The 19,967-nt window shown below is 47.1% G+C and overlaps 1 protein-coding gene across 1 annotated transcript; it reads left to right on the top strand.

Moving 5' to 3' along the window:
• Positions 1 to 3,562: 3,562 nt before the first annotated feature.
• On the top strand, positions 3,563 to 19,967 carry LOC135815820 (uncharacterized). Its single transcript, XM_065329162.1, has 5 exons — positions 3,563 to 3,586; positions 15,537 to 15,679; positions 16,255 to 16,791; positions 17,336 to 17,536; positions 18,210 to 19,967. The coding sequence occupies exons 2-5, from the start codon at positions 15,604 to 15,606 to the stop codon at positions 19,058 to 19,060; spliced, it is 1,665 nt and encodes a 554-aa protein (XP_065185234.1). The 5' UTR covers positions 3,563 to 3,586; positions 15,537 to 15,603; the 3' UTR covers positions 19,061 to 19,967.

Raw genomic sequence — 19,967 nt, 5'->3', positions numbered from 1 at the left:
CGTGAGTCAGTGTCGCTCATGGAGGTGCTGAACAAGCGCGGAGGACCGGCGTTGGCCATTCACAACCTTGAACGTTGTTGCCTCCAAACCATCTAATTCACAAGCCCGCGCTGGGGACAACTTCTCGCGTGCTCTGGATGGCAGTCGTGAGTCAGTCAAGTGAGAATTCAAGTCGGCAGGAAAACCGCGAGCTCCCATGATGTAGGGAGCAACACACAATTCCCCAAGTATCGCTTAACGCGTTAAGAAAGCCGGGGTTTTTAAGACCTACGCAATCCAAGCCAAAATATCATAAATTTTTAGGAAGTCACGTTAGTGACATAGCCAGCGTGCCCAACTCCAACGCCTGCCCCATAGGCCATAGTGGACCGACAAACAGATGTGTCGTTGGCGAGATCTTCGGAGGTGAAGGTCGACTGCACGAAAAAATCGCGGACCGGGTGCGAATGCGAACCCACGCCATAACTACCACATAGGACGTTCCCCACTTGTGTGCAAGCTGTCGACTGGCAAGTTGCCGATGGTAGGCAGCATACTCATGATGGCAGAGTACGAGTACAGAATTTTAGCGGAGCAAACAAGAGTGGAACTGCTCGCTCACCTGGCCACACTTCCTCGCCTTGCTTTTTTTTAGTCTGCTGCTTTCCAAGCTATGGCTTTCCAAGATGAGCATCAGCGTCTACGATGCGGGGGCTGTCGAACAATGCCCCCGGTTACCCTCCCAGATACCCCGGGCTGACCAATCAGCTTGCAGGGCGGGGTGGTTGTTTTGTTCCGGGATCTGATCATCTTCCGGAACGAGAACAAGCTCAACATTGACACTACCAAACGCAACCTCAGCGAGTCACAGTCTGAGGGCCCGGGCCGTCCAAGGTTACCAATAATATTTTCAAAACGAAATGTTTTCGTTTGTGGGTGGGTGGGTTTGATGGAGTTTCGTTTTGAAAATAATTATTGAATGCTGATGGAGAATGAAATTGAATGATGGAGAATGCCCAGTTACTTCTGGGTGTCGAAAATTGACATCAACATTTTATTGGAATTCGTTTTATCTGCAGAAAAGGTGGGTGGGTGGGTGGGGGCTGAAAAATACTAAAACTTTTCGTTTTGTAAAAACAATCGGTAACCCCGGACGGCCCCTAACCAACTTTGGAGTGCGCCATGATGGCATCTCACTGACCGTCATCGATGCATATAAGACGTCCTGTCTATCATAGTCTCTTGTCCAACTGTCTTCATCACGCTCAAACATCTGTTTTGACCGACTTGTAATTTGTAAACAACTCACGCGGAAAACATGATTGCATATCGGAGCTTCGAGCTTCGATATAACAGTGTAAACCAACCCGAAATCGGGTTTTCCTTTGCTCGAGATAGCTGTTATATCTCCGCTCTCCGCTCCTCATACAATCCCCACTTCACATCACAATGCATCATTGCTTGTGAAATGGGCAATTCTACATGATTCTAGAATGGTATAATGGTCCGTATATAACTGTTTTCGGCGGTGACTGCATCCTGTGGATGCAAGAGGATGCAGCCCGGTTGATTTCCACTAATACAATGAATTGTGTACATGTGCGGCATGGTTAGGATGTCCAGATACTGAGTAACCAGTCAGGGTAGCAGGGATACCAAGAGTAAATAAGCTCCCATATGAAGCTTGTTTTACTCTTGGGGGGAATTGGTGGTAGATCTACTAGTAAAAATTAATAGGATATTGACCTGCGCAGACTACTCAGAGTCTGTACCGAATATCAATCCCTCGGTTCATATCACTGTCATCCGCTAGATCCTACATGTACATGTACATGTATATACACTGTATAGGATTTTGGTCATATTTTTCAACTCAAAATGGGTGTGGCACGAGACTAGGGACGAGTATGTGACCAATTCTTCCGTGTTAGGTCTTAGTAGATATGGGGAGTTGAATAAGATATTTTTTTCAAATGCTAACACCTATGGCTCATCTCCTTGCGCAATATTACTAAGGCCAAGAGTACATAACCCCCCGGGGGTTATGTACTCTTGCTAAGGCCCGTGCCCTATTTTTCGAATCCTATATATAGGATTTGAGATTTTACTGGACCTTGTTTTATCCTTAGAACTGGTAGTTTTGGAACTAAATATTGCGACAGAGCTTTCGGCCATATTTTCAATTCATTGTCTGTATGGTTCGGCTGAAGAGCGCGTGGTTGTGATGAGTTGAGAATGCAATGAACTGGTAGTTTTGTTAGATTAGATGAGTATGACATGTACATAACTGTATTACATGCAAAAGGCACAATCAGGGAGTTTTACAGATGTGTCGACAAATCTGTAAAACACCATTGTGCCTTTGTGTGTAATAGTGCTCCACATTATTGTGTCGAGCCCTCTCCGCTGGCAGAAGGAAGTTTTCCTCCATATAACTGTACTATTACGTCTGTAGAGTGTAGTACACATGTAGTATCCCTGACTGTCACTGTACAGTAGGCACGCAACCTCCTGTACCAGTACTAGTTACATAATTGTAGTTCTTGAACACTACGCATGCGTTGTAAGTGTTTCTTTCCCCCCGCACGCGCAACCACTTAGTGTAATAATTAGGGCTGAAACGATTATACCGAATAATCGAGTACTCGTTTGATAACTCTAACGATCGAGCAATCGTTTAGATTACCGATTACGATTATTTTGCGTTTTTTTAATTTGTGTCCAGAAAGTACGGTAAACCCTCGTTTTGTGACGTTTGAATCAGTTTCCGCTGGGAGTATGCAGTTGCCAGGGGTATGGTTTATATTCTGAGGTTAAATTGACTTCAAAACTGCCATGCTTCGGAGCTACCCTTTCACTAATGCAGATTTGTTGGTATTATGAAGGCATAGTTTGTGGAAACAGAGTAATGTTTGCACAGAATTATGACTCTATTTGCTAACGATTATAATCGATTACTCGATCGTTAAGCTAAAGAGTAATCGATACGTGAAAATCCATGATCGTTTCAGCCCTAGTAATGATAATATTCCTGCCTTGCTAACGTAGTATTCTACATGTATGTAAACTGACTATGATGCATGAACCTAATGTTCAGCATTCTGACGTCTTTTGTGTACATAATCATACAAATCTCTCGGTTATACTCGCTTTACATACTTCCCCACTCTCGTATAGCTCGTTCTTCCATTCGTCGGTCTTAATTGTCTTCCGAGTGTTTTCCACGACACTATTCTACCACTGTTTCTCTTCCACACATTCAAAGGCGATTTCTAGTAGTTATGCATGACACGCCTCGTTGTTTCTGTTACTTCTTGGAACTCTTATCGCTGGCTATAAAACCGTTTGCTTTGTCTAGTAAGTTCAGTTCAGTTCAGTTCATTCAGTCTTATTCAGTGTGTCTTGCTCTCAGTCTTACTCTTACTTTTGCTTGTGACTTCAGTCCTATCCAAATCTTCTAACTGTGTGTCTACTGAGTTACCGTGTGGAAGAACATAACATTTGGCGCCCAACAGCGGTTCACGCATACCACGAGCCTGAGATTCCCGATTGCTGTGCTGTGCAAGCATCTGCCCTGGTTGTTGCGCTTCGTCTTCCCGTGCGCCAGGTAAGTCGCCACTTCGTTTGTTTCGACTGTCTGCTGTTGTTGTTGTTGAAATTTTATTTTGTATCGCAGACCAAACGGGCAATGGTGCCCAATATTATGATGGCGATAAAGTAACGGCCGAGAGCCAAGGATACAACAAGCAAGCCTCCACGAAAGAGAGAAAAACACAGAAAACACAGACTGCAAATACTCAAAAAGAAAAAGGGAAAGGGAAAGGGAAAAAAAGAAAAATGAAGAAGAAGAAAGCACAGTTGAGTCACGACTCCAAGTCCAAGCCTAGATGCTGGCTAACCATAAAAATAAACCTTTAAAAGTCTCTTGAATGATCTATGGCAGGCGAGGGACTTGAACTCTTGGGGCAGGGCGTTCCATAATCTAACAGCAGAAACGAGCGGCCGACAGTCACCAGAGACTCGCCTGGTGGCAGGGACAACATACGCATTTGGATCGTTGATCCGAGTGACGCCTTCAGTCTGGTGACGGAGGCGCTTGGACAGGAGATTACTAATTCTGGCGGTGTGGATGCGAAGCATGAGGAGGCGGAGTTTACAGTGGGCGTTTTGGATGATGGGGATGAGGCCTAGACGGGTGTAGATGGGATCTGTGTGGGAGGGGAATGGCTGGTTGGCAACGCAGCGGATACATCGTTTGTCGAGGACCGAAAGCTGATGCCGTTGGTGCGCAGAGAGAACTGAGAAGAAGGCATTAGATCCATACAACATGTCCGGTAGTATTAACGATCTGTAAAATAGCAGGGCTTGTTGCTCAGTTAAGCAGGAGCGAATGGCTCGCAGCGCCGTCAGTTTCTGGGAGGTCTTCCGTGTAATAGTTGCAACTTGAGTCTACCACCGAAGCTGGGTGTCGAGATGTAGACCTAGATATCGAGCATTTGTGGTCTGAGCTAGGGGATTTCCATTGCATTCTATGTTCAGTAACAAGGGCTGCCTGCGAGACGCATGAAGGGCTAGAACGTGGGTTTTGGAGGGATTTAGTAAAAGCCTCTTTCTTCCAGAAAGTTGGCCAGGTTGGAGACCGAACGGGAGAGGGTTAAATTCAAGAATTCGACGGATTGACTGATGGCGTCTAGCAGGATATCATCAGCAAACAGCTGTGAGTGGGCTGGAGCTGTGATCTGTTCTATTTCCATTGTGTAGATGGAGAACAAAAGAGGACCCAGCACACTTCCCTGAGGAACACCACACTCACAGGGAGAGAGGGCGGACGACTGGCCATTGCTCAGGACGACTCGCTGACGGCGGTCAGTTAGGTAGCTCATGAACCAACTGAGCGCCGTTGAGGTAATACCAAGCTGAAATAGATCTGTAACCAAAATTTGGTGTTTGACCTTATCGAAGGCCTTGCTCATATCGACAAGTACAAGACCTGTATGGCGCTGCTGATCCGCTGCCTCCAAGTATCTGTCTACAGCCAATGTCAGGGCATCTTCTGTGGAGTGAAGTGGGCGATATGCGAACTGGTTTGCGGGGAACAAGGAATTTCCGGAGAGGAACTTACAGAGTCTCGTGTGGACTACCCGTTCTAGGACTTTGGAAACTATTGGTAATAACGATATTGGTCTATAGTTCTTAGCGACAGCTTTGTCGCCTGACTTGAAGAGGGGACAAACATCCGCAAACTTCAGAGATGCAGGAACAACACCAGAAGCCAGAGATGCATTGATTAGTATGGTGAGGGACGGTGCAAGGACAGGAGAACAGTGTTTGAGGATTGCAGCTGGAACCGGGTCGCTGCCTGCAGCTTTGCGCACGTCGATGTTGGAGAGCAGCTTAGCGATCTCTTGCACACTTGCTGGAGCAAATTCTTCGAGGCATTCCTTCTTCGTGGGACCCAATGGGGCTGAGAGACGTAGTGGTCTAGTTGGGTCTGACACAGCACCGCTGAATTGGTCACTGAGCTGTGAGACACTGACGGCTGGTGGAGCTGAGGACTTGTTACGACCGCTGAGGTAGTTGATGGTCTGCCAGGTTTTTCGTGCGTTGGCCTGACTAACGTTAGCAGCAAGAAGGTCCCTAAAGTAGGTGGCTCGGAGATGTCGTGACATACGCTTGGCTTCGTCTCGGGCAGAAGTGAAGACATTGCGTAGAGCTGGGTCTGCAGGTGATGCTTTCCACCGTCGATGGGCCGCGTCACGTCGCTGGACTAGGTCATCTAGAGCTGGCGTCTTCCAGGGGAAGGATTTCCGGGTAGGAGCTCTTGGGCGGTGTAGACGGATAGGAGCATGAGTGTTCAAGGCAGCGACAAGTTTCTCCAGCCATATATCCCACGTCTAGCGTAGCGCTCTACCCTTCGTTACCTCCATAGCTCCCTCTGAACACAATCTACACACACACACACACACACACACACACACACCATCATGGCCGCGTCACTAGTCAAATCGCCGACGTTTTCGGGGACCCCGGATGAGGACATGGGCCTTTTCGAGTTCGATTTGGCCTGTGCGGCGAACAATTGGCCCGAACCGGACCAGGATTACGGGGAAGATGAACGCAAAAACATGCGACACATCATGCTCCAGCGCGCATTAAAAGGTAGGGCGGCACGCATTCTGTTAACACTTCCAGACGACATTTTGTCCAGCTACGAGCGCCTACGGACGGAACTGCTAACACGATTTTTGCCGCCAGAATTTCGGTCGGTAAAGCGAGCCCAGCTAAGAACGCGGCGCCGTCAACCAACGGAAACACTACACTCTCTTGCCGGTGATATACACATCACTGCCTGTCGAGCTTACCCCGACGCCGCAGATGACATGACACAGGAGCTTGCCAAAGATGCATTCATTGACTCCTTGGAGGCAGATCTGCGTCTCCGCGTGCTGGACGCGGAACCGGCTACGTTAAGTGCAGCACTTCGCCGCGCTTTGGTCGTGGAGGCCAACCTCCAGCGCACCGTGGCCGCGCCGCAAACCATTACGGCAGCCGCGCTGGCTAGTCCCAGCAGTGAACGCGAAGAGCGCGAAGAGCTTCGGAAAATGTTGCGAGACATCTCGGATAGGCTAGGCCGACTCGAAACTGAACAGCGTCGCACACGCCGTGAGGCGCCGAACGAGTCTGCGCCCCGACGAAATATTTGTGAGTTTTGCTCCAAACCCAGTCACACTGGTGACAATTGCTGGTCCAGGTCTCCACAGTTTCAACGCGCACCTCATTTTCAACATGCTCAATACCCGCAGCGTCCACCCATACATTCACACTCTGGGCCACCACCTCCTAGGAATCCCTTTCAGGAAGGGCAAAACAAACCCCACGGTAAACAGGGTCCCAGCAGGCCTAACATGTCACGCCGTTTAAACTACCTGCGGCGAGTGCGACGGGTCACGCGCTTGCCACTAGTTCTGCATCTCCCATGGCCTCCTCCTGTTCTCCTTCGCCCACCCAGGATAGGGATGGTTTGGATATCTCCATTGATCAGGGCCAGCCTAGTATTTCTTGTGCCATGCTGGATACGTCCTGTGCATGCCATTGTCCGAACTCTCCAACCAAACATTGCCCCCTAACTGCTAGTTACTACCTCTCAAACTTCTGCATCCCCACACCTGACAAGGGAGTCCCCTACAGCTTGTTGCATATCACCGCTTGCAGTCCTCTTGTGCACGACCATTGTGACTTGCCTCAGTATGGTTTCTCAAGTAGTCGTTCCCTGCCTGATCTTGTTCTTCTCAAACCTATTATGCTTGTTAGTGATTGTTTTCGTCTCCTGTATACACGCACGCCCACCGTTGACCCGCTGGCACCATCCACACACACCGAACCTACACCGATACAAAGCCTCCGCGTGCTCCGTCTCCACATGTAGATCTACCTCTCAACATGCCCGCTCTACAGTCAGCACCCACGACGCACGCACTTCCCATAGCAACATGCACTACCCATACCGCATTTTACGTTCCCTTACACCTCAGGTGGCCTACAACAGTACAAGGCTACAGCTACGCCTACCCACGCACAAGTTCCGGTCACTGCCTTTATCGATACTGGTGTCTCGGTCTCGATCGTTTCTCTCTCATTCCTCACATCCATCCACTTCCCTCTGGACACCATGACGTCGCTCTCGTCCACTGTCCGTCTGGTCTCAGCTACGGGTGCTCAGATCCCCGTCCGTGGTCAACTAGCTCTGAAAACCGTACCTGCCCGATGGTACACCCCTCGACATTACTGCTTTAGTTCAGTTCAGTTCATTCAGTCAGTCTTATTCAGTGTGTCTTGCTCTCAGTCTTACTCTTACTTTTGCTTGTGACTTCAGTTCTATCCAAATCTTCTAACTGTTTGTCTACTGAGTTACCGTGTGGAACAACATAACAGTTTCACGACGGCATGTGTCGTCATGAAACCACCCCGTGCCACACCTGTAATGTTCTTTTGCACATTCACTAATTCAGTCCTTTCCATGACACCAGCTTAACAATGCTGCTCAAAGTTCCGATTCTTCCTGAAAATGGGTATTCATGATGTCCTATGAATCTGAAAAGTAAACATTCATGCCTCGAACATATTTACAGCTTCTATGAAAACCATGCATTATGCCGTTATTATGGGTCATGAATGACTCATGATGACCAATAACAACGGCATAAAGGTCATACATTTTTAAATCCTATATATAGGATTTTTTGTCAGCAAATTAAGAGATAGGCAGATGTCTGTTATAGTCTTCTCCAAGCCCTTCCTGCAAGGATCAACTCCTGGATCTCGACCGAGAGGAAGGCCCGCGACATCATGGATTTCTAACATTAAAAGTTGGACGGGTCTTCCCTTGCACGCTCTCCCTCATGCAGCACACGATAGAGTTGGATTCAGAGACATCATTCACAATTCTCTCGCTGATTAATGCCTCTACGATCACCTTGTGATTATGAGTTATACATACATAAATATAATGTGCATGTTGTACGCGTATCTGTGTTATTATTATAAAATTTATATAATGCAATCCCTACCACGGCACGGATCTTTTGTATTTTTTTGATGATGTCGGTCACGAAGTACTCGTACCAGTTTACATACATGTACAACAAAAGGCACAAAGGACAACGGTCACCTGATGATTGCATTTTGCGAGAAACTCGGAGCTGCTGCAACGAACTCTGTGAACCTCCTGTGTACCTTGTTGTGTGTAATACTAATAGTAAGTGCTCCACATTATTGTGTTGAGCCCTCTCCGCTGGCTAAAGCCTAGCGAGTAAAGGAAATTTCCTCCATGTACATAATCATACTGAGTGACTCCAGTGAACATGTATTCTATCAATAAGTACTTGTACATACATGTACATGTAATTCTGTACTCTTGATTCTACATTGTATCAAGAGTACATAACCCACATATACTCTTGATTGTATTTATAGCTAGGAGAGGTATAATAATAGAAATAGTTTTACACTTCAGTAGCTTAGCTCCACCACCCACTGTGCTTCTTACTGTTGAAAACAGATGTGTACCAGTGCTCCATGCATATCGTGGCATTCAGTCCTGGCTTGTTAGTACCTGAATAGCTACTATCCATCGGTCACGGTAGTACCTCCCAGTGCAGCCTGGGTTCGGTTTTAGGACGTTGGTGCTATAAAATGCTTCTGCCCATGGAGTCGTTAAATGTTTTACGAGTTCATGCCTCTTCTATCGATCATTTCATCTAGATGCATCAGTGTTACAGTCCGTTACGTCCTCATCACCCTATCCAAGCTCAACTATTATTGTCAGGAGCAGTGGAAAGGCAGGCGGATTCTTACTGATTGGAATGCTGGCTCGCATGTCAAAGAGCGACAGCCCCGATACGATGGTGTTGGCCGTTTTGGCAGATCAGTGTCATGCAGTTCAACACAAGTACTGTACTTCAAACTCGAAGTACATGTATATCGACTGTTAGTACACGGAGGTCATTGAAGTAGAAATATCTTGGCGGTTAAACCGTCTCTACTCGAAATTTCACTTTTTTCAACGTGACTCGAAAGTTTCATTCACAAGCACAGGAGACTTTGATTGCCCAGTACAATTATGTACTTGTCTTTGTGGAATACATGAATTGTACTGAGAGCTCCAACAAGATCTTCACCATAGTGCACGCCTCTCCGAATGTAACGTTATTGTAACTTACTTATTACCTCTAGCTCTGATTACTCATGTCATGATTGCCTCTGAGTAATACCAGTAGAGCTACATCCGTGTACATGACATTGTACGTGGCTGTACAGTAATGTACATACCGCAGCTGTGTTGACTGTTGTTGGTCAAGATGTGCATATTTACATGCTATGTATCGGCACAACGCGATTCTTACAAAATAATGTCCACAATGACCGTAGTAGATCTACGTGGCATGTACATGTAGATGGTAAGACTGGTCTAGAAGTAATTATTAGTTGATGTGTGATTCTACCAGGGAGTGTATTTTACTACTCCCTGATTCTACCAAGTACAGACTGTAGATCTACCATGATTATGATCGACGCAGGCCTTGCAGGCACCCTCACACATGACAGCTGGCCGTGTGGGAGCGTTCCGTAGTTTTGTCCTGTAACGCTCAGCTAAGCTAGCTGTTACTTGGGATGCATAGCTTCTCTTTTCCCGGACCCCCAGGGAAGCAGTGACTAGTGGCTATCACTATGTGTCACAGCCACTAGTGCTGTCGTACACCTAAACGTACATGCATGGTAGCACTATTACAACGTCAGTGTTGGCTTTGCCACAGATCGAGCTGGGCGGGAGCGAATTCACACCCTGTTATGCAATGGAGTCTAGGGCGCGCGATTGTCAAGGCTCAAGCCAATATTTCTGCCCAGGGAGCCGTGGGGTTGTATAATACGACTCTCTGTCAAATTCTGCTGCTGGAAGGTGTGAACGAGAGCAGACGTCCACTTGGTATGAGTATTGTACTGCTGCTTGATTCGAAATGGTAGATCTACATGTAGACGATTGTATACATATCCTACGTGATTGTATAAGTACAGTAACTGTACTGTTAATAGACATGCCTGATGATCGTAGTAATACGTGAAACTCAGAGTTGTAACAAAGCTTCCAATCTCTCGTTTTACTTGTGTAGACATGGTTAGCATTTTACCGTTCACGCTACATGTATTTTCGACGGTCGGCGTGTAGAGGGCGAGTCTACTGTTTTTTGTAGTGTTGAAACGAATAATCGAATAATCGAATAATTTAGAATATTCGTGGGGTGAACGAATAATCGAATAGTCGTAGGAATTATCAGAAATCGAAAGATCTATGCTCAGTGCTGACCCTACTGATATTTGCACTGCGTAGATCTGCTCGTAGTATTTCTTCTCAATCACTTCTCCTCCAAGGTTTAATCTCCTATCGGTATCTAGTAATACATGTACTTCTGTTCTTTCCATACGAGGGAAACATGGATGCAGTGAATGTGATTTTCGGTCTTTGACAACTTTCGACCAAGACCCTATGCAGAACTGGATCAGGCGTTTCACACTCTGGGGGGTTATGTACTCTTGGCGGTACAGGTTAACAGGTTTGGCACCTCGACATCAAAATCCGATAATCAGCAAAAAAAATTAAAAAACTACTTAAAAAGTGCTGAAAAAGTGTTGAAAAATGCCATCATGCGTATGATAGAATATAGATTATTCGTTCGATGGAGGGCGAAATTATTCGATAGATTATTCGTTCGAAGAATCCGTGTTCGGTTTAAACACTAGTTTTTTGAACTTTTTTGTGTGTTTTCGAGACACGGTTGGCAGTTCGGCTTCTGTCTGACGCCAGACGCAACGATCGACTTGTGACGTAACCCTAGTTGGAATCTTACCGTTTCGTTCTCCTGCTAAACAGAGCTTTCTATCGTCGAAATAGTACCAAACCGACGGTATTTTGGGTGTTGGGTACGAGTACCGTTGGATCTAGCGCGTGAACGGCAAAATGCCATGCCTACTACACACACACAAAAACGGTACACGCCGACCGACAGTCGACCGTCGAAAATAGCGTGAACGGTAAAATGCAAACCATGTCTTTGACGCGGCATGCACTGTACTTCAGGACATGTACGTCGTGCATGACATGTTTGCCACTGAAATCCCCTGCGACTTTCCGACTACCCGCTGGCTAGAATTTAGAACGCACGGCCGGGCTGATAATAATCATTAAAAAATTTCAAGGAAATAAAAGCCAAGTAAAAGACCGAGGCGAAGCCGAGGTCTTTTACCATGTTTACGAGGTCTCTTATTTCCAATACTGACCAAGTACGAAGTCAATATTAGATTTATCACGACTGACCAAAGCCTGTACTAGCTGTGTTAAATCGCTAAAAAGGAGTCAAATATAAGCGGTCAATATAGCCCTAGGCCCTAAGGAGTGAAATATGCAGGAATATTTGACTGCTTAGGTATGACAAAAATCTATGGGAGTCAATACTTTAAAGGGAGTGATAAACATGACTGTATAATTATCGTGACACATACATGTACGTTTACGTTTACAATGACATTATGTACATGTACATGTATGTCAGTCTTTTGATTTTCTTATCATCGAAGTCCGGATTTACATGACTGTACCGGCCCCTTCGCGTTGCAAGAGACTTGCAGACAATTTGATCATGATCAAGGTTCAACAGTGTGTCTTGATCGTGCTGACCAGGGCTTGGGCGACTCCCTGACGACACAGACACTACTGCCTACTGGTAGATTGCACCATCTTGCCGTGGGGTCTACTATGGTCTACTGTTCTACAACTCTTCAGCTAAGTGTGTCTGTACGTACAAGATTCAGTTAGAAGTGATGGGAAAGGTCTTCTCAACCGCAAATAGGGTCTCCCAGGATCTGTTGCACCACCTTGCGTCGGCCATCGAGACATCATAAGCCTTCGGAGCAGATTTTATCAGCCAGGAGCTTCCTAAAGACTTCAGCAAGCTTAGGGCCATTCAATGGCATTCGAGCTGAGCCCGAAGAACCGCGGGCTGCTGATCACACGATCAAGCTGACAGGCCATCTCTGGTGTGATGTCAATGCCCACGCCGAGAAACAGCGCTACGAACACAGGAAGAGCAACGATGGGAGCAGCAGTGTTTGTATGTCCGAGACGGCTTGGCTGCCGAGTTTTTGTTGTGGCAGAATCAGCATGTCAAGCCGTGCAACCTAGCTGCAGCAGCGGATTCCCACCTACACGCGCATGCCGACCGGATCGAGGAGTGCACTACACGTCCTACGAGTCGGTGGGTTTTCTTTTTCGGCAGTAAGCTGCAGTAGCACTTGACTGACAAATAATTCAGGCAGGAAGCGAGCTGCATGCACAGCCATTCCAAGGTTGCCTTTGCGATCACGGCTGCACTGGAGTTGTAGAATCTTCGCTGCGTGTAGAACGAGGACGAGTACAGAGCGTACATGTACTTCTACTGTCCTGGCTTGCACTAAAATAGTCTTTTGTTGCGCGCGGAGGTCGCAGGACAGTCGTTCTTGCAACAAAAATCGATCAAGGCATCAGTCAGCCCAGTGCTCAGAAACATTGCGGTGCAGCAGGTCTACAGCAAGTTGCGGATCTAGCATTCACTGACGTTCCGGGACAGGCTCGGTGGGAGTTGGCAGCGGCTGCTGACTAGCTCGTCGGAGGTGACTTCGATCTCTGCGGCTGGAGAGAAAGCGTGAATTGTAGCACGGTTCCAAGTGCGGACAAGACGAGAGCTCAGTCGATCCAGTTGCTTGGCCAAATTGGATGTCCGGGTAGGACTCAGACTGGTAAGAAAGCATGTGCCGCGGCATGTGCGTTACATCTTGTGCGGGTCTTGTTTTTATCCCATTCAAACGACTTAATCTTTACGAGTGCATCTGTCTTGGGTTGGTGCTGCATACTGCTGGAGTCTGCTGGCTTGTAATCCGGCAATCTAACACGTGGACCAGAAGAATGAAAAGGGTGTGCGTTGTGGAAGGAAAACCAGGCCCACCACTCAGCAGTCATACTGCTTAGAGTCTCTATTAGGACACCGTTTCTGAGTAACAGGAGCAACACTGGCTGGGAAGGTTGGACAAAGGCAAAGTGGGAAAGTTTGTGTGATGGAAATCAGCGTTGTTCGTGAGGACAGGCGCGCACGAGGACATAATAAGCAGTGGCTTGTTGAAAGGATGTGGAATCATAACATTTATCAGGGAGCCGCTTGAAAAGAGACTGAGAGCAGTGTTGACCATTTGTAGCTGGTGAAATGTCATGCATGGAGTCGAATGATTTTCAAACAGAAATAATAGAAATTTAAGAGCAGTCTGTTTATCTAGAGGATGCCGGTTTAGCGCCAAAGAGTCAAATCCCCTTTGGATGTATTCTAAGAATATCCGAAGTCATTGGCTGTGGTTGGCAGGGAGTCAAACACGGCACTATGCACATTGCAGACCTGGAAGATACCTAGACATCCGGCCTGCCATGACCTCTCCGTGTCAGGTGAGAGCATACTGCATCTTTGAAGCAGGCTGTCGGGGGCATGCAGTTTGAAATGGGTAGTGATCCGCGGGTCACACATTGCCTTAAGTTATTGCACAGAAACCCCTGGCCAAACTATTAGGAAAGGTGACTTAGGCTATTGGCCAGCCTTGCTTGCAGGTTGCCCAGGGGCCAAGCAGCTGTTCATAACAGGTTTTTGTGATTCCGAATTGCACTAGGCTGGTGAGGAGGCGAACGTCACGCTGTGAGCATTTTTTGTTTGTGATTGCGCCCAGTGCCGTGCTCATTCAGCTGTCTCCAGGGATCATAGTGCACTGTGAGCTGGGAGTTGACGGTGCAGATCCCACTGACTCGGAGCTAGGGCCGTAGAGGATGTTTAGCGCTCGCTGCTGTAGAGTAGATGTTGCACTATAGCCTGCAGGGTGGCCTGTCTACACAGTCCCATGCAGTCTGCTCCCTTCACTCCGCGTCAATGTGTTGATGTGTGGCCTGTGCATGTCAGATCACTTGTCAGGCACACTTGCACAGCTTCTGCTTTGAGACTGTAGATGTTGTCAATGTTAGCGGGTACCCACGTCCTGACTTACTGTCTTCTTTTCAGTGAACTGCCACAGACTAAACCCTGGATGGGTGACAGCGTCAATAGTCTCATACACTGAGTTTCTTCCATTGGCTCTGTGTCCCCACGCACACACTCCAACAGTTGTAGCTTATCATCGCGTATCCATCTCAGCCGTCCACTCTGCCTATCAGAAACAGCAGTCACCGTGCTATAGTAAACACATGCATGGCACAGCACGTGCGTTGGTTGGTGCCATGCACTGATTCAGGGTTGGTGGGTTGCCGTGGGATACAAGTCCCGAGCGGATTCATATCACTGACAGTGTATTGACGTAATGTTGTGTCCCATTCATTTTCTTATCACGAACAAACAACTTTTACCAGTTAATGTCCTGGCCACGGTGATCCAAAGTAGCAGGTCATTGCAGACATAAGTTCGTGAACACCTGTTATTGATCTGCATGTAAGCCACGATGCAACTTTTGGATGCAGTCCGCAGACAAAACACACACAATCAGTGAGACACACGTCGGAGAGATTTTGAATGGATTGCCCGTGATGGGTCTCAGTGTGAGCAAGAGGGTCGTAGTCGGGACAGGAAATGGAGTGAGCATAGTATATTGATCAGCAAATCCATCCGGAACATTATTTCCAGCCAAGCATTCATTGCTATCTGACCGGGTAATTCACAGTACAATGGTTTCCCGGTCGGATTTGTCCTTGGTAAATCCAACTTTCCTGAGGCTCCAAACAAGCAGGTAACTGCTGCATTTGGAGCCAACACTGCGGCCTATTCCACATTGGTGTGCATTTTAGTATCCAACAAGATGACTCTGAATCGTGCAATTGTTTCCTAATGAATTTGTGCTGGTCGGTAGAGCATGTGCAGATATCAAAACTTATGGTTCATAAGCCCAGCTGCAAGCGCCTTTATTTGAATTTGTTTTTCGTCTCTGCTCTATGTTTCGGTGTCCAGCTCAGCGAACTGGAGTAGCTGTTGCAAGTTTATACGAAGATCTGTGACGGTACATTGCGGTTGCAGCATGGCGTCGAGAAATGTGCTGCTAGTGCTAGCCATAACACTCTCGGCACTGCCCGTCTCAATCTCCATCAAAAGCAGTAAGAAATGAGGCCCACAATGACATGAGCATGTTTTGGGTTGTTTTTTCTTGTCAACTAACTTGAAAGGAAAACCAAATGCAATTAAAAGTGCTAGCAGACTCATGTCCCGAAAGGACATCTGGTTACCATGGTTACTTCATGAGAGGTACTGTATCTAGCATAATCTGTACAAGGGCACTTTTTAAAATTGAAATTTTTGCTGCAAAAGAAAACACCATGTGCAGGGGGGGGGGGGGAGGAGGGGTGCAATGGTTGTTTGTACCCAGTTGCCACTAAGTTGTCAACGACCTGGCGTCACACTTTGAAGCCCTATGTGCTCCAACTGCAGCACCTGGTTAAGGCGCATACACGACGATGGGTCAGCAGTGGCGTTCATGTACCCATTGTTATTTCTTGGAAGCCTCTGGTTCGTAACTGCGGCAAACGCTAATTCATATTCAATTGGGTGGATTACACTGACCAGCACCAGATAGGCAGAAGTTTTGTTTGAATGGTTTACAGACTGCACAGGGATCATGTGACTTATCAGTTATGTCTTGTATGCTGCTCTGTGTGATTTGTCCATCTCGTAGCTGTGCTGTATGGGTACGAGGTACAGCCACTGCAGTACAGTGGCCAAGATGGTGCCATGTGGAACTCGTCAAACGCCACTGAGCGGCTCCGTTTCTCTGACAATCGGTATGGTGGACAGCGCAGTGCAACTGGCTATCTCACTGGTGGTCTAGGCCGGCTCTCTGACGGTATCCAGACAGGCAGCATCACACAAGGCATATGGGTTCAATGGCAACGGCCTGAGATCCACCTGATATTTGACTTCCATCAGAACGTGTCTCTGTGCCAGATTGATATCCATGCCGAAGGTCCTACGCTCGGCAATGCCCAGTTTGATGCATACTATGCACAGGATCTGCCCCCTGACATCCGTTGGGGTACGGGTACGCAAGGTAGCGTCGATAAAACAGAAGCAACAGTGAGCCTGCCACGACAATCTCCCACCGGTAGTGTCCGTGGACCAAGCAGGTCTTCTACCCGTATCGAGATTTTCATCATCGTGAATTTTGGAAGAGTGCAGCCATTCGCAATCTCAGAGGTCGCATTCTGGGAATGCTGTAAGTCGAGATACTGCAGTACCTGTAGTGTAGCTGTCCACCTTCATCCATTATAGTGATGACCTGTGACTCATGTTCTTACTTGAACTGTGCTGTGCAAGGTTGTTTCATTTTAAGAGGGGTTTCATCACAGCACAGAGAAACATGATGAGGTAGCTCAATCATGCGCTTTGAGTGTTAGCACTTCTGCTATTCCCAACCCCAGGATTGCGCTGCCTCCTTTTTTCAGTGACTGTCGGCATGCATGTGTACAATAGTGCAGCTATTCAAAATTTCAGGTCTGGCAGCATTCCACAGCCATCACAGAATGAGATGCATGAGGTCTTCATGCCTTTAACGACTGTACGACGGACTGAGTGTCTACCAGTATCGTGACTTGGAGTTGTGTGGCTGGTGTTGTTAATGAGGTTGACCAAAGAGCACACGTGGTAGGGAGTTTTGAAGTTGTGTCAACTACAGAATTGGCTCAAAAATTCGCCTCCACCAGTACGATTTCTCCTCAGCTAGGGAATGTTGCCTTTTTGTAATCTCTCTTCTCCTCCAGCATGCCCTAAAACCCAGGTGGCCACAACATGTGCGCGGCAGACCAACTTGCAGCCGCAGCTGCCATGTGCTGGGGCGTCTTGCCCAGGAGAGCCCAGCGCTCACTGCTACAACAACTACTGCGGCCAGCAGAGCACACGGGACTGCAGTGCTACCTTCATCTCTAGTTCCAGCAGCAGCAAGCTGGCCAGATGCAGCACAGGTACGCCATGATGTCACCCATGATGTCACCCATACCAACTATAATGTCATGCACGGCATCATTCTGAGTCAATCGTCAATAGAGAGGTTGTGCACAACAAAAATTCGTAAGATTTTGACCGTCCGGGTTCGAGTAACAAAAGTTGCTACGAAGCGTCCAAACGCGACCGAAACAGAGCAGATCTACGAAAATATTGTTCGTAACGTGGAGTACTAAAATGCTGATATTTTACAACTCCCTGTCTTGACTCTCCGTATCCGCTCGCGCGCCGCATCGACCTTCTAAGAAAAAGTTCACACGTTGTGCGCAACCTCACGGTTTACGAATTTTTTTCCTTAAAAATTTTTGTTACAGCGCTACGAATTTTCGTTGTGCGCAACCTCTCTATTACTACTGTACCAGTGTACTGATGACAGCCTCTCCATGGCAAAGCCACTATGCTGATCAGTTTCTAGAGCTGTCACATTCAAAGTCAATTCTTTGAATTGGGGTTGTGAGACGCAGATATTTTGAATTGATAACTGGAATCACAAAGTTAATGAACTGACACAGTTGTGGAAGTTTGAGACAGACAGACAGAAGAGAGGTACAGGTGTTCTGTGAACATGGGAAATGATATGATACCAAGGTGTAACTATTGTGTGTGTGCTTATCTATTGTATGATACATACAGCAACCAGTGTAGCACCAACAACAACAGCAGCTGCAGCAACAGCACCAGTTTCAGTGCATAGTGGTGACAGGGGCGTCAGCCAAGACGCTGGCAGTCGTCATAGCACCACCAAACAAGCCGGAGCAACGACAGCGAAGGACGACACGCATATCTATTTGGTGGTGATCGGTACTTTAGGAGGCGTCCTCGTCATCATCGTAATTCTATTGCTGATCAGAGCGGGTCAGTTCCACCGAGCTAAGAAGCAGCATCTTAAGATTACAGCCGCAGCCATCATGGATGATGGTCAGTACTCGGCAGCCACACTGTCCCGCCACTTTGCCAACAACGCAGCCTTCGGCTTCCACAATGATCGGCAGAGTCGATGCTCCGGCAGCAGCAACAATTCACCACGCGAGAGTCCTAACCTGTCCCCGTGTGGTCAGGAGAGGTGCTACAAGTCACCTCGAGTCGGTGTGAACGGGCAGCCCGTTCTTGCGACCTACAGCATACCCCGTGCTCATGCACCCCATACGCACACACCAAGCATGCTGAGTGCAGCCAGCTCATCGAGTCAAATTGCGCCCAACCTAACAGACTCACGAGTATATCGCGGCGATGCCACACAAACAAAGAGACCAATCAGTAGTCCAGATCTAAATGATGAATATATGCCAATGTCCAATGATGGATGTGCCTCTCCAAAGTCAGCTGACTCCTATGAAACCATGTCAGCACCGCACTCAGAAGAAATCCCCCGCTTTGCAGCTGGAGGCACAAGCATCAATGAAATGAAGCCCACGCCGCCTTCCTCCACTCAAGATTCTAGCAGCGAGGGTGGTAATGAGAACATTGTACGTCATCAAAAGTAGTAGACCATTTTCCTGTAGACCATTTCCCACAGACTGTTCACTGCACTGCTGCTTATATGCCTTGCATGTCGGTGTACATGTATGCAGTCTTGTTTTAACCACAAATGCTTCATCTTGGTCATGACACAACCAAAGGGAACCATGACAACCAACCAATCCACCAACCAACAAGAACAATGACATCAGGCATAGCTTTTCCAGGCCGAGGAACTGGCACTGCTAAAGAGGGAAAGTAAAATTTAATGTGATAAGCAAAGCTGGACTTTACTTACGAGTGAGATACAACTATTACTTCATCCCGTGTAAAATGGATATCTACGGTTTTTGCTGTGTCTACAGAGGGAATATTTAATAATGTTGACCCCTAGGCTAGCATCACTTGAGCCCATAGAAGCTTATCATCATGAGCGGGTTCTTCCCAGCATTTTTTACTTGATGATGTCACGCTAGCAACAGGTAATACTTGCCACACACTGACTGGCACTACGAGCAATACCTGGTTGTTTCCTCGCCATTTTCAGAATCCGTTTCCCCTGATTTCTATCCAGAGATGATTCAGGCTTGATCATACAGTGAAAGTGCTGTGTTTCCCAAAAAGGTGGTCAACTTGCACTGTTTTTTACACTTTGGGATTATATGCATACAATTAGTATTGTTTTGAGAGCCATGCGCAAGGACTTGCCACCAATTTGATAGAGCAACACATGGCCCTGATGAAGAAACAGCACTCTTTCCTGTGTGCCGTTATCCACGTTCATTGCTCGTATTCTTTTCTTATTTTGACTTGAATTTCTCTCTACCTCCTTTTTTCTTGTGTCTTCAGTTGATAATGTAATTCGGCAAAATATTGGTATGCCTGTCTGTTCATCGACTTTAAATGAAAACAATCCAACCAAACAACCATGTA

The sequence above is a fragment of the Sycon ciliatum genome, chromosome 4, assembly GCF_964019385.1.
Source record: "Sycon ciliatum chromosome 4, ocSycCili1.1, whole genome shotgun sequence".
Lineage (NCBI taxonomy): Eukaryota > Metazoa > Porifera > Calcarea > Leucosolenida > Sycettidae > Sycon > Sycon ciliatum.
Note: the sequence above shows the minus strand (reverse complement) of the source record. Positions and strands in the feature narration are given on the sequence as shown.